The following is a 14,496-nucleotide window of genomic DNA, read 5'->3' on the forward strand; positions in this document are numbered from 1 at the left end:
ACTATTATAGTCAATTTGATTGTAACTGCACAGACAGGGGGAGTATTTACCAGGCTAGACATATGACACCATAGTCGTCTTCTCGTCTCTATGTCGAACTCGGAAAATTCCGGTTTCTGGAGCTTTTTGTGCATATCCAGTTCTTGCGCCTCATGGGTGCAAGAGCCCAGAGAGTGCCATGACTCAACAAACAGAGATACGGACTTGAACCACGCTGCTGTGAGGAATAGTTGCTGAATCTGTGCGAAGCCTCCTTTCCCAGGGATAATGGTATCGCTTAGCAGTCTGGCAGCATGGTAATAGTTCTCTGAGATACTTTGCACACACTCGCCCAATTCAGATTCGAGCTTGTTTTGGATCTCGGGATCGAGGTACTGTGCTGAACAGGTGCAGACACGAATAAGCAGACAAGTAAGTTATGGGGGTAAATGGGTTGCCGCTTGCGCGATCTGGCCACCAAGCTGCATAGTCATCGGAAGAGATAGGTGGGTAGAGAACATAGTAATTGAAGTTTGTGGCTTCTAAGTAACGTCAAGCCAGGATATCTGCTCCAGATTAGCATGACATTGGTGCCAGAAAGAACAAATACAAACTTGTATACGGTTTTGGAGGAAGAAGCCGTAGGACATTCTTCATCTCAGATGACATTGTGTCTGAGGCTTGTCTAGATGCCGGTGTTGTTGACTTGAAGTATTTAGTCAACCATTCAAGACGGCTGTTGTGGATAATCTTACTGTCGGGACAGCCTTGCCAAATAGTAAGGCATGTAATTCACATCACGTGCAAGGAACCTTGCCTATCTGGGGCTAGTGAAATGTATGTTTGATTGGCCCACAAGTACAATTGTATGCGTCCAAGCAGACAAGGACAAAGTGACTCACCTGGTGTTATTTTCCTCGAGATAGATGCCTTCCTGTAGGATTATCGATGTCGCCATAATAGTTGGAGGCTCAACTATTGAGCGACCATATGGTAAATATTGGGTGGGACATTATATATTTTTCTTGGCCAAAGGGTGCCTACTGACACTAAATACTAGCACTTATGATCATTCAGACCGATACAGGCAATAACATCAGTTAGCCATATGGTTTTATTTGAGCCGAATTACCTGAGCGCATAAAAATCGTTGTGTACTGTGAAGGTAAAAATAGAAAAATCTAAAGATTACCAGCGCGCTCGGCTCAAAACGCCCGAGTCATATTCGACCCAGCAAGACTGTCGAATCATTCTGCAAAAGAACTGCCTCTATCGTAAAATAGGGTCAAATTCAAGCCCCATCCGACCGCAGATCCGCTTTTAATATAAAATTCATGCAATACTTGACGTTATGCAGTCAAAATTGAGAGTCATAGGGTTCCCTTCGTCATAGTCCACCCTCCATCTGACCCATATACACAGCCCTTCTAGCATGCCAAATCCGCAGCCCGGGTGACACCCCACGTCAAGCTTCGACCAAGCACAGTGGCAATCCTACCGATCGCAAGCTAAATATTGGGGCGGTGCAAGATGAAACTGCTGGTCGCGGGGGCTGCAGCTGATCCCAGCGCTTAGGCGTGACCGGCGGCAAGGTCAGCATCGACTGGTCACTTGCCCCTTTTCGGATCGGCGTTTCGGGAGCTCGCGTGAAGGTTTGTATTTATTTGCTCTAATCGCCGCCGAAGTTCGTAACTGTCACATATCTTTAAACACTCCCGAACTCGGTGCGTGCCGAATCCCATACTCCCTTTTCTTCCCCACTCCGTTGACGCGCGAACGGCCCCCGCAGGAACACGAGCTCGTTGCTTGCAGCCCCCAGGCTGAGCGAAACAGGCAGTTTAATTGTTCCGCAGAATCGCCTTTTCATCGCTTCGCCATGGCCGAGCACATCTATGCGCGGGACCTGCTCAGCCCCGAGGATTATTATGCTAGCTTTACAACGGATCGGGGCTCGCTCAAGGATCGGTTTCACGATATAGACAACAAGGCCAATTTCGCGCAATCTATGAAGCTGTTGGAGAGTCCGACGACGCATAATTTCGTGCTGGATTTCGGGAATGAGGATGCGTTTTGCGCGACGAATGTGGAGACGGATGAGATAAAGCTCTTGCTGAGGAGACCGGTAAGTCAGGCCTGGCTGCGTCGACGTTGAATGGGAGGCTGACGAGATAAACAAGCGAGCCAAATTCTTTGGCACGAGATGGATGTAAGATATACCCTCGATTGTGCATGCAACAGTATGATGAACTGCGAATACTAACCGGCCATAGTAATATCTGGGCACCGGAAGAACAGAAAGAGACAGTCAAGGTAGGTTGATTCCTCCTATATTTGATTTAGGAATGACCCTTCAACTGAGCCTCAAATCGACAGGCAATCACAACGCAATACGGAGTCTCCGAGCGACTACAGGGGATGATGTGCACGGAGCCAGTACTTCCTCGCCCTGAAGCAGCCGCTATCACCAAAACGCGACACTCTCATTCGCGCGACTTTGACCCGTCCTCATCACATGAAATTGACGACATTGAAAACGCCTATATTACCAAAGATAGTTCAGAGAAGGAGTCAAACGACACTCCGTCTTTTGAACACCTTACGTTTGCGCAGGTCACCGATCAGATCTGGCATTTTTCATCTACAGACTATGGTCCTCGATGTATGTGGGGTTGGCCTTGCATTCCAGAAATAGATACAGAACTGACGCTCTTCAGATACGTGCATTGGATATAATACCTTGTTTGCAGCTTCTGGGCTGCCCAAAGGCGAGCTGAACAATGGCAAAGACCTCCCAGAAGGCAGGCGACTGTGGTCTTGGTTGATTCTGTGTGATGATGGTAAGCGATGACTGTCCCCAGCGAGGTTAACCCGGAAGGACTTCTTGCTAAACCCTGTAGGCACGGTTATTTCAATGCAGGAAAATCCGTTCCCTCGACAGCATGGCATATTGCAGCCAGACCAGTTTAAAATCCTCGATATTGTACGCAGGAACACTCGGTTCATCTTCGCAGGGGTATCCCGTCAGCACCTGAGCATGACGGAGAGCGACTCGTTAGTGACGATCCGAGTACGACATTTCAACGACGTCGGACCAGACCAAGCAAATATCAAGCAAGAGGACGGTCCAAGTCTTCTCTTCTACTATATCTTTGACGACTGGGTGTCGAGTTTCGGGCTGATAGCCAGACGAGAACATAAGTATGGTGTTGTCCTGGAAGAGCTGGTAAGTTTCCTTGTACTTTCGAGGCCGGGTCTCAGGCACAGGTATAGACTGATCCGGTCTCCAGCGTGGGTCTATGCTTGATCGTCCAGTGGTAGACCTGATAAATGAGCTACACTGGCTCGGTCGACGACTCGGCGTACTCAAGCGCTTATACCAGAGCTACGAGCTCATCATGCGACGTGTGCTGCAGCGGCAGCGACTGTTGCGTGACGAAACCCGTTTGTCCCATCCGCCCCCGGTATCCTTTGGAACGACATTTGGAGACGAATTTTCCGATATGCGACAGGGGAGTCTGGCGACTAATGGCAGTTTCCCTTCCACGAGCGACAAGCCCGTTGGGGTGCTGTTGAGTTCGGCGGCGGTGGCTCGATTCGAGCGGTTGGCGGACCGCATCAATCTATACTGTTTGAGCGAGATCGAAACGTGTCTGACTGAAAAAGAATCTTTGACGTTCCTGGTATGTCATTTCAGTCCTTCTGCGTCTGCCTGCGAGGACTATGCCCCGTGGCCTTTTGAGAACGCCCTGCTGACCCCATCCAGAACTTCAACCTAATCGCACTCAAAGACTCTCAGGCGGTTGAGAAGTTGACACGCATCACCATATTACTCGCCAAGGCCACCATCTTGTTCTTGCCCGTCAGTCTCATGACTGCGTATTTCTCGACGGAATTGCAGGGTGTTAAGGGCGGCTACACCAAGGTGCAATATTGGGCGGCCTTTGGGGTGATTCTCTTTGTGTCGATTATCGTATTGACAATTTTCGGCGTGGCCAGCGATACGGTGGAAGGGAAGACGATCTACCGGTCTCTAGTCAAGACGTTCTTCCGCAATTCACGGCAGCGGATGGGGATGTCGCGACGGAGAGCGACGTGATCGCCTGGGCGAGATAGTGTCATGACGCGGCGGTGGACTGGTGGATTGGCATGTCCCACCCAGCGTCTCTTCGTTTCTTGCCAGCACGATGGGGCTGATAAAGGCGCGGGCCTATCAGCGGGGCGCGCCAGGCGTCCAGATCTGGGTCGAGAAATGGGAGGGTCGATGCTCGGTTTGGCCCTGGGGCGACCCTTTCGCCTCCGGTATTTCACATACGGACAAACACGGTGTCCTCTTGCCCACACGGCCAAGGCACGCTCGCCGGCGACTGTATCAGGACGAATGTGTAGTATAGACGTCGCCAGGCAGCACTAGATAGCATCGCTGGGGAGTTTCCAGTTCCAAATCACGTTTACGGGTGACCGAGACTGCGCCCACCGCCGCCGGCCAGGCGGTATTGCGGTATTCCAAACAAAAAAACAGCCTGCCAATGCTCAGCCTCTGTAATCAACCTCCCCATCTCGAATACCCTCGACGTTCTCTTCTCTCCCTCCCTCCCACCTTCCACCCCGTGCACTCACTCCCAACCCATCCATCCACCACCCGGTAAGAGCCCCAAGGCCCGACGTGACGACGATCATCCCTTCCGGCGGTGGGCGAAGGTCCCCCCCTAATTGATTGTCCACAACACGTTTTCCACTTCCCCTCCGCCTTTCCCTCCCTGAACACCCCAAACTGACCCCGTCAACCCACTCAGGTTCGAGACTCCGCCAACATGGGTATCACATTCTCCCGGCTGTTCGACAGACTATGGGGTCGCAAGGAGATGCGTATTCTGATGGTCGGTCTTGACGCTGCCGGAAAGACCACCATCCTTTACAAGCTGAAGCTCGGTGAAATCGTCACCACCATCCCCACGATCGGTCAGTCCGCCTAGCCTATCCAATCCCCTCCGACGGCGACTCACTGCTCGACTGCCGCGGAGCATCACAGCAGTACCCGGGTCGCACCGCCGACCGTCGCGGGGATTCCGACAGAGAGACACGGAGTTGCTGACATGGCCAAATCTCATAGGATTCAACGTCGAGACCGTCGAGTACAAGAACATCCAGTTCACCGTGTGGGATGTTGGTGGTCAGGACAAGATCCGTCCTCTGTGGCGCCACTACTTCCAGAACACCCAGGGTATCATCTTCGTGGTTGACAGCAACGATCGGGACCGTATTGTCGAGGCCCGTGAGGAGTTGCAGCGCATGCTGAACGAGGACGAGCTCCGGGACGCCCTGCTCCTGGTGTTCGCCAACAAGCAAGATTTGCCCGTAAGTTGACTCGACATTTCCGCATCGCCGCTGCCCTCTCTGAACTGCGATGAAACTGCGCACGTGAGAGGGGGCGAGTGCATGGGTGACAGATATACTAATTCATGATCTCGCGACTACCTAGAACGCCATGAGCCCTGCCGAGATCACCCAGCAACTTGGCCTCCAGAGCCTGACCCGCCGCGCTTGGGTAAGTGCATTGCTTTCCTCTGCTCTCGCGACGTTCTTCCCCCGCTAACAGTATCCCCTACAGTTCATCCAATCTACCTGCGCCACCACCGGTGACGGCCTGTACGAGGGTCTGGAGTGGCTCGCCGACACTCTCCGGAAAACGAACCGCGATTAAGCGCGTATAATACCAAATTGTGATGGGGAGGAGTGTGTATGTAGCAGAGCAAGAGAAATACCACGGGAAATCTGCAAATGATGGATTGATGATTATGGCGGGAGTTCTTCGCGAGGCCAATGCTGGATGGACATTGGCCCCCTCGGGAGCAGGGGGTTTGCTACCGGTGCTTTGTGTGTGCTCTCCATGGCTCTATTTCTCTTCGCTATGCTATTAGCCTCATTTGTTCTTTCTCTCTGGCGCCACGTCAAAATTGCTGGTTTCTCCTTTTGATTTGCATGGTATCGTTCAGTATCAATTCCTCATTCTCGATAGATTCGAGCCCGTCCCACAGACCCTAGTTATGTATACGTATGGAACGGTGATTTCTCGAATCCTACCTCATCCCACACCCTAGGTACGTCTGACAGTCCCATTGTCCCCTGACCTAGGGTCCGGTAGTCATGTTGGTGATAGTCGACAAACAAAAGAGCGATCATCTGCAGCCAAATTTAGCACAACATGCGTAATCCCCTCATTTTCTTTCTTTTTCCCCTGGCCTTGGCATTTGATGCGCCGAGCCCATTAGTTTTTTTTTTCCCTTCACCTCGGCTGCTGGTGTTTTGTATTTTATTTTACCACTCCCTGCCTAGAAGTATATACACAAGTGGCGTTGGTCCTGGTTTTGCAGACCTGCTCCGGCGGGAAGAACGCCAACAATCCACGGCCGCCCCCGATTGCCAGGCCGACGATCTGCCACCGACCATCGCGTGCTGCCCTCCTCCTCCACCCCCTTTTCAACGCCCGCTATTTTGGCTCCCGCTTCTATTTTGAGTGCGTGAGTATCCGACAGATGCGTTGTTGAATTGTCGCAGTCCTCTGTCGCTTCTTCTCCGGTCAATGTTGACGACTGCCCCGGCAACATGACCGTCCAGGCGAGGAGATCATCCGCCGCCTACAACAAACCCTCGCCCTATAGCTCGCGAACACACGATAGCGATGTCGAGAAACAACCTATTGGCCGTCACCCGTACCGCCATCATCGCCGCAGCGATGACTCCGATAGCGACGAGTCCGACAGCGACGACTCTGCCGGTCCCGAACACTCCTCCACATCGTACCGGCCCATGATGAGTGGCGCGGGTCTGCGTCGTGCTCAGGCGGGCGTGGGCTTTCGTGTGCCCCAGCGAATAATGCGATGGCTCTGTTTTGCCCTTTTCGCCGCGCTCGTTTGCTTCATCCTCACCCTCTTCCGGTTTACGATTTCCTCGTCCGTATCGCAGGTGTCGGTCGAACTGCCCAAGGTCGTCTCGAATAAACCGCCACAATGGGAGAGCTTCCCAATGCTCAGCCGCTACCAAGGGGGCCTGTCAAAACTGGTCTCGCGCAAGGATAATGTCCCTGAATACCCCGGTGATGGTGCGGAAGGCCTCGCGCTGCCGCGGGACGAGACTGGCGAGCAGGAAGAGAACCACCTGAAGACTAGGGATCTGAAGCCGTCGCTGACCAGCTCTGTATTCAATCCCTACCCCGATTACAACTCTCCCGAATACATCAAGAGATACGGAGAGAAGCGCGAATGCTTCTTGGATCCAGACAACAAAATCAGGGTACCGTACGTGCAGTCTTTCCCCGGTGTCCCCGAAGGATTCCCAGACCCGGTTATGGGATCGAACTCGATGCTGGGAATCCGAGACGATATGTGCTTTGATCGATTTGGCCGTCTTGGCCCATACGGATTGGGATACGGAGTGAAAAAAGGTGGCATTGGTGCTGGTCTCGAGGGTCACCGCGACGGCGCCGAGCGCATTTGGGAGGATATCCCCCCAGTGGACTTCCGAGGTGTGGATTGGGCTGGTGCGCAGAACCGCTGTCATGCTGCTAACCGCCACCGCTTCAATGAGCTGCCCGAGCCGCGCCTGAACAAGTTTGTTTCGATGCCTGTTGGTGTTCCGAATGTGAAGATTCCGACTATCGAGGATAACCGCAAGTCTGAGCCTCAGGTTGGCTCGGAACGTTTATCGAAAACGGCTGTGGTTATCCGAACATGGCACGACTTCCGTTATACCCCGGAGGACATTATGTACTTGCGCTCCGTGATCTCGGAGTTGTCGCTCCTTTCTGGTGGCGAGTACACCATTCACTTCCTCATCCATGTCAAGAACCCCGATCTTCAGATTTGGTCCGACGATGAAACTTATCAGCGTGTTTTGAACGATGCATTGCCTGAGGAGTTCCGCGGCATGGGAACACTCTGGTCGGAGCAACAGATGGCCTTGATGTATCCTGCTTTGGAGGAGACATTGACTCGTGGATTGCCCATTCACGGCGTCTACCGCAGTACATACATGCCCATGCAATACTTCGCCTTCCAACACCCCGAATACGACTATTTCTGGAACTGGGAAATGGATGCCCGCTACACCGGTCACTGGTACCACCTCTTCGATAAGGTCGCGGAGTGGGCCAAGCAGCAACCGCGCAAGGGTCTCTGGGAACGAAATGCCCGATTCTATGTCCCCTCCGTTCACGGATCCTGGGATGACTTCCGTCACACCGTTCGTGTGCAGACAGAGAGCGGCACCAACAGTCCGAATAACATGTGGACCCCGGTGAAAGCTGGCGCCGATGGAGAACGACCCGGTAGCATCATGAATCATCAGCAAGGTGACAAGCCCGTCTGGGGTCCTGAGCGTCCCGATGAGCGTGATATCTTCGAGGTTGAAGGCGAGGGTATCCCACCTACCACCATGGAGAAGGACCAATACACGTGGGGTGTTGGCGAAGACGCCGATCTGATCGTTTTCAACCCCCTGTACGATCCCGAGGGCACCACCTGGCTGCTCCGGGACGATGTCACTGGCTACAACAAAGAGAACGGCATGCCCCCACGCCGTACCGCGATCATCACCGCATCGCGCATCTCTCGCAAGCTCCTCACCACTATGCACCGCGAGTGCAGTCTCAAGCGCCACAGCATGTTCTCTGAGATGTGGCCCGCGTCCACAGCTCTTCACCACGGATTCAAGGCCGTTTACGTCCCACACGCTGTCTACATTGACCGACGATGGCCCACTCGCTACCTGGAATCCGTCTTCAATGCTGGCCGCAATGGTGCCTCTGGCGGAGCCCGCACATCAATCTTCGGTGATCGCGAGCACAACTTCCGGGGTACCACCTGGTTCTACTCTGCCGGCTTCTCGCCCAACCTCTGGCGTCGCTGGCTCGGCCTGCGTGTCGACAATGATGGTGGCGAGCAACAAGAACTGGCTGGCGAGGGCCGCATGTGTCTGCCTCCGATGCTGCTACATCCCGTTAAGGATGTGTCGATGGTGATTGACGACGGGGAGCACGCCGAGGATCGATGAAGATAAACCTTTATAATCTTCCATCCTTCCATAAAATCACAACCGGAACGGATGACCCCGTCATGTCTAGATACCCATCGCCCTCCCCTTGGTTCCTTCCTCTTATATCTCCCTGTTCTCATGCATGTCTGATTTTTGGGTAGCCGGCGATACAGCCGGCAGGGTTTGCATACTTATTTTTCCTGTATAATGTCTTCTCATCTCCCTCTCCCCCACAATTATACGGATCCCCACGCTTGCTTTGTGATATCATTTTCGGCGATGGCACCGGAAGAAGGCGTTTCTGTCTGGTGAAATTGGTGGGTGGCCGGACCATGGCTTGATGTATTCATGTCTCGATGTCACCATTGTCGCTCTAGTTCCTTAGACGTTTCTAGATTGCGATATTTGAATTTTGTTTTTGTTCTGTGGAGACTTGTATAGTGAGGTTAGATTAGAATCTACAATTTACATTGTATATTCTGTCATCAATCAGGTCAAGTATGATTAGAATGTGTTGACTAAATGCAGAACAACTGCACGATATCATCACAACGCGACAGATAGATGAGTAAAATCTATAATTCCAGGCATTTACGGTTGACCAAGATGTCTGAAACGATCCATTGGTTCATTGATTCATATAAATGCAAATGCCGCTATAAGATGAAAACAAAGCTGAAAGTAGAGACACAGACAGTGCCATGCAAACCAAGACCATTGCCACACAGCAAGGTACAAAAACCTTGAACCCACCCAATAATCACCCTAGAAACCAGTCAAATACATCCTACCCCCGAAACGCAAGAGGCGACCACAAGCGCGACTTACCCCTGGACACAAACCTCTCCGACACACTCGAGATCTGCTCCGAACAAGACCGCTGCGGACCGAGCGGCGACCTCGCCACGAACGAAGTCGGCGCAAAACAGATACTGCATTCATACACGCCATTCGCATCAGCCCCAAATGAAAGGCAAGTCTTGCATACGCGATGCCCGCACTTGGTGAGGAGGACATCGGCCTGGTCGCCGCCCATCACGCAGGTGTGGCAAAAGTGCGTTGGGAATTGGACAGTCGGGTCTTGCATGCGGCGTTCGATTTCCGAGGCGAGTTCTTTGCCCTTTTCCACGCGTGCGCGGAGGAGGTGCACTTTTGTCTTGAGTGTCTCGAGGGCAGCGGTGTTATAGGAGTTGTATTTGTCGTCGTTTTTGATGTTCGGTTGGTTTGGATTTGGGATGCGTGGTTTGTGGAGGGTTGGGACTGGCTCGAGGAAGATGAAGGGGCGGAAGTGTTTGGCGATGGGAACGTTTTCCATGCATTTGTGTTCGAGGAGCCAGCGGCGGCGGATTTGGCGGTTTAGCAGCACCGTGAAGTAGACTGAGAGGGCTTGCCAGGCGCGCCATTCGGAGACTGGGTCGAGATTCAGTGGTGGCAGTGTTTCGGCAGATGCACTGCGCTTTGCCATTGCAAAGGAGTGTTTGTCTTCAACAAACAGTACAGTTCAGTGGTAGTGGAGATGTATAGATGAGGAGGGTTAGATGGGCTATGTCGTGAGTACTGCGAGTGCTCTTGTCAAGCCCAGGGTGAACCATACCCTTGACTTTGATCTTGATGTGAACGTTGGAATTGGTCAAGCGCCCCTTATATAGACACCAGCCACCCCGATCTCTCATTGGGAGGAATTAAGGATATACAGCCTCGGCCTCGGCCGAGCCACACATCGGACAGCAGCCGGGTTCGCTTCGGGCTGTTCCGAGCCCGCCCAGAAATCTACCCCATACTAGAGCAGGCCAGGCTCAAGAATCCCAGTGGCATCGATTGGCCAGCAGCCAGAAAAATGCAACACTGCGACCGGGAGTTTGGCTCTCTACCCTATTTTGTTCAGTTGTGAGCATGAACCCTGGTTCGCGGGTGTGCATCGGGCTGCCGTCGCCACTCGGTCGGAGCCGACGATCGTGAGAGGCTCCGCGACAACTGTGTATGGCCACAGGCGAAGCGAACTTTCTCCGGAGGTCTGGAAGCGAATCAAATGATGGCGCGTTTGGAGCAATTTGGTCTCTCAGTGTTCGATCAGCATTATGCATCGCTGATCAGTGATTCGCGGGGCAGATTTGCCGGGCTGATGTGAGGCTAGCCCATGTTGCTAACGCGGCAGCGTCTGTCAAGGCAAACTTTAAATGAGTTTTTCTTCATGATTTACCTTCCCATTTAGGCCTGGCTCACCAACAGGGGCAAGTCTGGAACCGAGGCTCTGCAGAGAGACAACAGGGGCTCCTCGAGTTGCTTGTTCAAGAAATCTACCAAGAGTCGAGTTGGATTGCGATATGATAACGTAGCTTCGTGTATTCGAGTTCGCCAAGAGCACTCGAGTGCAGCATGGGATGCTCTAGATTCTGGTGTACACTGTCCGCGTGGTGGAATCGATTGGGTCTGATTCATTGTTGATACGAGACCGTTCCCAGCTAGAGATGGAGACTCCATCAAACCAGAACGTGTATTCGTATTGACTGTCATTCAGACTGAACACGGGTGGACGGGCACCAGCAAGGTCTATTCTGGAGGTATCTGAGGTGGTTCTGTCACTGCCGATCTCCTGGGAGGAGAATCTCAGCTGGCGATGATCCTGGGACAACGCAAAGTCCATGGGAGATATCTGAACGAAAGAGCCGCTGTCACCTCCTGCTTCTGACAGACGCCAGATTGTCAAAGTAGGGCTGAGTGGAGTCGCTCCGCTGCCGGCAGACTCCGAGTCAAGGCGCTCCTCACAAACATACTCCCTGTCATATGCAGGGTCTGATGGATACCTCGGATCAAAAGCCACAGCCCCATATATTTCGCCGACAAAATCCCGCCGAGTCGTCGTTGATATCCACCTTCCATGTAGAGCTCTGAAAATAGCCAGATATGTGGCTGACTGAGAATCTGAGTCTGAAATACCAAGTACCCGGCTATTGAAGATTCCTCGCAGGGAGCTCAAAGTAGTTTGAATCTCTTTATTCCTTGCATCCTTTTCTTCGGATGTAGCTGAAGTCTCGTCAAAAACATAGCGAGCAGGAACAACAGGTCCAGATCCTCCATCTCCATCTGAAAGATCTGTCCGTCTGATCCCAAGAACCTTGGCAAATGTTTCCATGAGCCCGACATAATCGCCCATCGGAAATTGACCGCGTCTAGGCTCCGTAGACGGCTGTCTCAGAAGACGTATACTCGATCTCTGGGGCTCTGTCGTTGGAGACGCATCCTTGGTCTGTGTCCATGTCTTGCCGAGAAACCTCGCTTGCATCTCCATGACTCCCCAGTACGGACCACGATAGTATCCGACGAAGCCTACGTCTGGGATCTCGGAACGGAGCGTGCCGCCCTGGTCTAGAACGAGTGGAAGAAATGAGTCGTCCGTGGTATATTCTAATGCAGATAAGACGTCGACGGGGAGGAATGATAGGGACTCGAATGGGGTAAATCCGGTGGCCATCACGATCGAAGAGACGTTTTCGAGTAACTTCGATTCACCGTTGGCGGTCTCGATCCTCACTGATGCCAGTGTTGCATCGGGGCCTGGGTGTATGGATACCGTCCGACCCATCATGGGTTTGATCGTGCCTGACTGAACATACCCAGCATAGTCGTTCCCAATTGCTACCCAAGGAGGACGAGATCTTTGTTGTGGGTTATCTAGATGCACGTGTGCGAGGTTCTCGTATTCATTGCCGAGCATCGATTGAAAGTATACATTTGTCGTGGCTGCCTTTTCTTCTGGAATAGGCCCAATGGTGTAATCCCTCGTGCCTGGAGGCCGGCGATCCAAGTCGTACATTGCCAAGTCAAGGGGAAGAAACGCGACTCCCTCATTTGATGACGCCTTCTGTGGAAGGTAGGTCGGCAAAGTCCAAAATGGCCGGGAGGATATGTGGTAGATTGCGCGGTCTGCGGGGTCTTTTAAGGCAGCTTTTGCCGTATCCTTGCACTCATGTCTGGAGGAGCGATGGAGCGCAAATGCGGATGCAGCTTCAACGCCAGACATACTACCTCCGAGAACCGCAATGTTACCCCGAGCGAGGTCGTTGTCCTTTGCTTCGTCATGGCCTTTGCGAAGGGCCGAACTATGGACAATTCGTCCTTGGAAGTGTGCTAGCCCTGGGATGTCTGGGATGTAAGGGCGAGCAAAATAGCCAGATGCCACGACAAGGTAATCAAAGTCCTCTGATTGCTCGTGATTTGCGGGGCCTTGTTCGACGTTGTGAAGATTGTTTGATCTGATCACGTCAATATAAACATCGCCGTGAGCTCAATAGTCACAAACGTACCCACTCTGCGTCCACGAGACCCTCCACTGAGTCGGAGAGTGCGCCCTTACAATTCTCTCTGTCCGCTTCACACGACTTCCCAGTCGGAGAGCCTCTGTGGGAATATAGCGCTGTGCATAAGTCGCCAAGTACAGTCCAACCTGCCGAGCCTGCGGGAACATAGGCAGATTGCCATCATCAATAACTGACTCCCACGAAAGATCGGAAAAAGCAACCGTGAGCCGGCTCAGATTGGTGCGCATCCACGGATCCAGCGACACAGGGTCATGCGCCTTCGCGTCTCGGGCCTTTGCGCGGGCCGGGGAAGGCCAGAGACCGCCGATTTCCTGGCGACTATCAAAAACCACTGGAGCGAATGTTCCATGTGGGAAGTTGTGCAGCAGGGTCTTTGCCGTCACCAGACCGGATGGGCCGGCTCCTGGTCGTTATCAGTATGGGCGGGTCTAGGCCTGGTGCCCGGTTGAAGACTGACCGATGATGGCTACTTTTTTGGGTGACATGCTCCCTGCTGCCGTCTTGCCGTCTTGCTATCGGTGTTGGGTGTGGTTGGCGCTGACTCTCACTGGCATGGTGAGGTAGTAAGTGTTGAGCCGATGCCCATCATGGGACTGGTGCAGATCGACCCCGCGGCGGGGAAATCCTGCCGGCACACCATCGACTCTGCCAACATACCAAAACGTAACAATAGGAGATAGAAGGTAAAAAATAAAAGGTATCTTATTCATTATGCATGCAAATAAATATTCTAGATTATTGCGAAATTTTTAGTCGCATATTAAGATGTGCGCTCTACTAGAGGCTGATTGCTGCGGTCCCATCTTCAATCCGCCCGTGACAGAGCCTCAACGGGCGATGGGACAGGATCAGAACGACGAGTGTAACCGAGTGGCCTTGAATTTGAGCAGGGAAGATGTCGGCTTCATCGCTGGATTCACTTGACCGGAAATACGAGGAATGCCAAGCCCCCGCTAAGGTAGCGTCGATCGCCACAAACTATACGAGTGGGCATCCAAGTATATCCGGAAGACACGGGCAGGCAGTGTACTATGTACGACCATGCAGACAATAGTACCGGCGCCTTTGACTATGGCTTGCATGAGTTCCGGTACGACGGACAGGAAAAGGGAACTTTGTTCCAACTTACCTTGACATGGTCACCAGCATCAGCATCCTCCATCTCGAC

At 52.7% G+C, this 14,496-nt stretch overlaps 5 protein-coding genes across 5 annotated transcripts; 3 read left to right on the forward strand and 2 right to left on the reverse strand.

The window, feature by feature from the left end:
- Positions 1-1,855: 1,855 nt before the first annotated feature.
- On the forward strand, positions 1,856-4,075 carry N7532_011569 (uncharacterized protein; the record flags this gene model as incomplete). Its single annotated transcript, XM_056624060.1, has 8 exons — positions 1,856-2,101; positions 2,157-2,185; positions 2,250-2,289; positions 2,353-2,638; positions 2,694-2,816; positions 2,877-3,202; positions 3,267-3,659; positions 3,743-4,075. The coding sequence occupies 8 exons, from the start codon at positions 1,856-1,858 to the stop codon at positions 4,073-4,075; spliced, it is 1,776 nt and encodes a 591-aa protein (XP_056469048.1).
- A 715-nt stretch (positions 4,076-4,790) lies between these two features.
- Positions 4,791-5,680, forward strand: arfA (putative ADP-ribosylation factor; the record flags this gene model as incomplete). The annotated part of the gene is made up of 4 exons (XM_056624061.1): positions 4,791-4,938; positions 5,090-5,334; positions 5,459-5,524; positions 5,588-5,680. The coding sequence occupies 4 exons, from the start codon at positions 4,791-4,793 to the stop codon at positions 5,678-5,680; spliced, it is 552 nt and encodes a 183-aa protein (XP_056469049.1).
- Positions 5,681-6,582: 902 nt separating this feature from the next.
- Positions 6,583-9,027, forward strand: N7532_011571 (DUF3405 domain-containing protein; the record flags this gene model as incomplete). Its single annotated transcript, XM_056624062.1, has 1 exon — positions 6,583-9,027. One exon carries the CDS (start codon positions 6,583-6,585, stop codon positions 9,025-9,027), a length of 2,445 nt encoding a protein of 814 aa, XP_056469050.1.
- Positions 9,028-9,796: 769 nt separating this feature from the next.
- N7532_011572 (uncharacterized protein) lies at positions 9,797-10,474 on the reverse strand (the record flags this gene model as incomplete). Its single annotated transcript, XM_056624063.1, has 1 exon — positions 9,797-10,474. The coding sequence occupies one exon, from the start codon at positions 10,472-10,474 to the stop codon at positions 9,797-9,799; it is 678 nt and encodes a 225-aa protein (XP_056469051.1).
- A 921-nt stretch (positions 10,475-11,395) lies between these two features.
- Positions 11,396-13,813, reverse strand: N7532_011573 (uncharacterized protein; the record flags this gene model as incomplete). Its single annotated transcript, XM_056624064.1, has 3 exons — positions 11,396-13,262; positions 13,314-13,731; positions 13,786-13,813. 3 exons carry the CDS (start codon positions 13,811-13,813, stop codon positions 11,396-11,398), a joined length of 2,313 nt encoding a protein of 770 aa, XP_056469052.1.
- Positions 13,814-14,496: the final 683 nt, after the last annotated feature.

Source organism: Penicillium argentinense (genome assembly GCF_028826775.1).
Source record: "Penicillium argentinense strain IBT 30761 chromosome Unknown utg000011l_segment0_segment0, whole genome shotgun sequence".
Lineage (NCBI taxonomy): Eukaryota > Fungi > Ascomycota > Eurotiomycetes > Eurotiales > Aspergillaceae > Penicillium > Penicillium argentinense.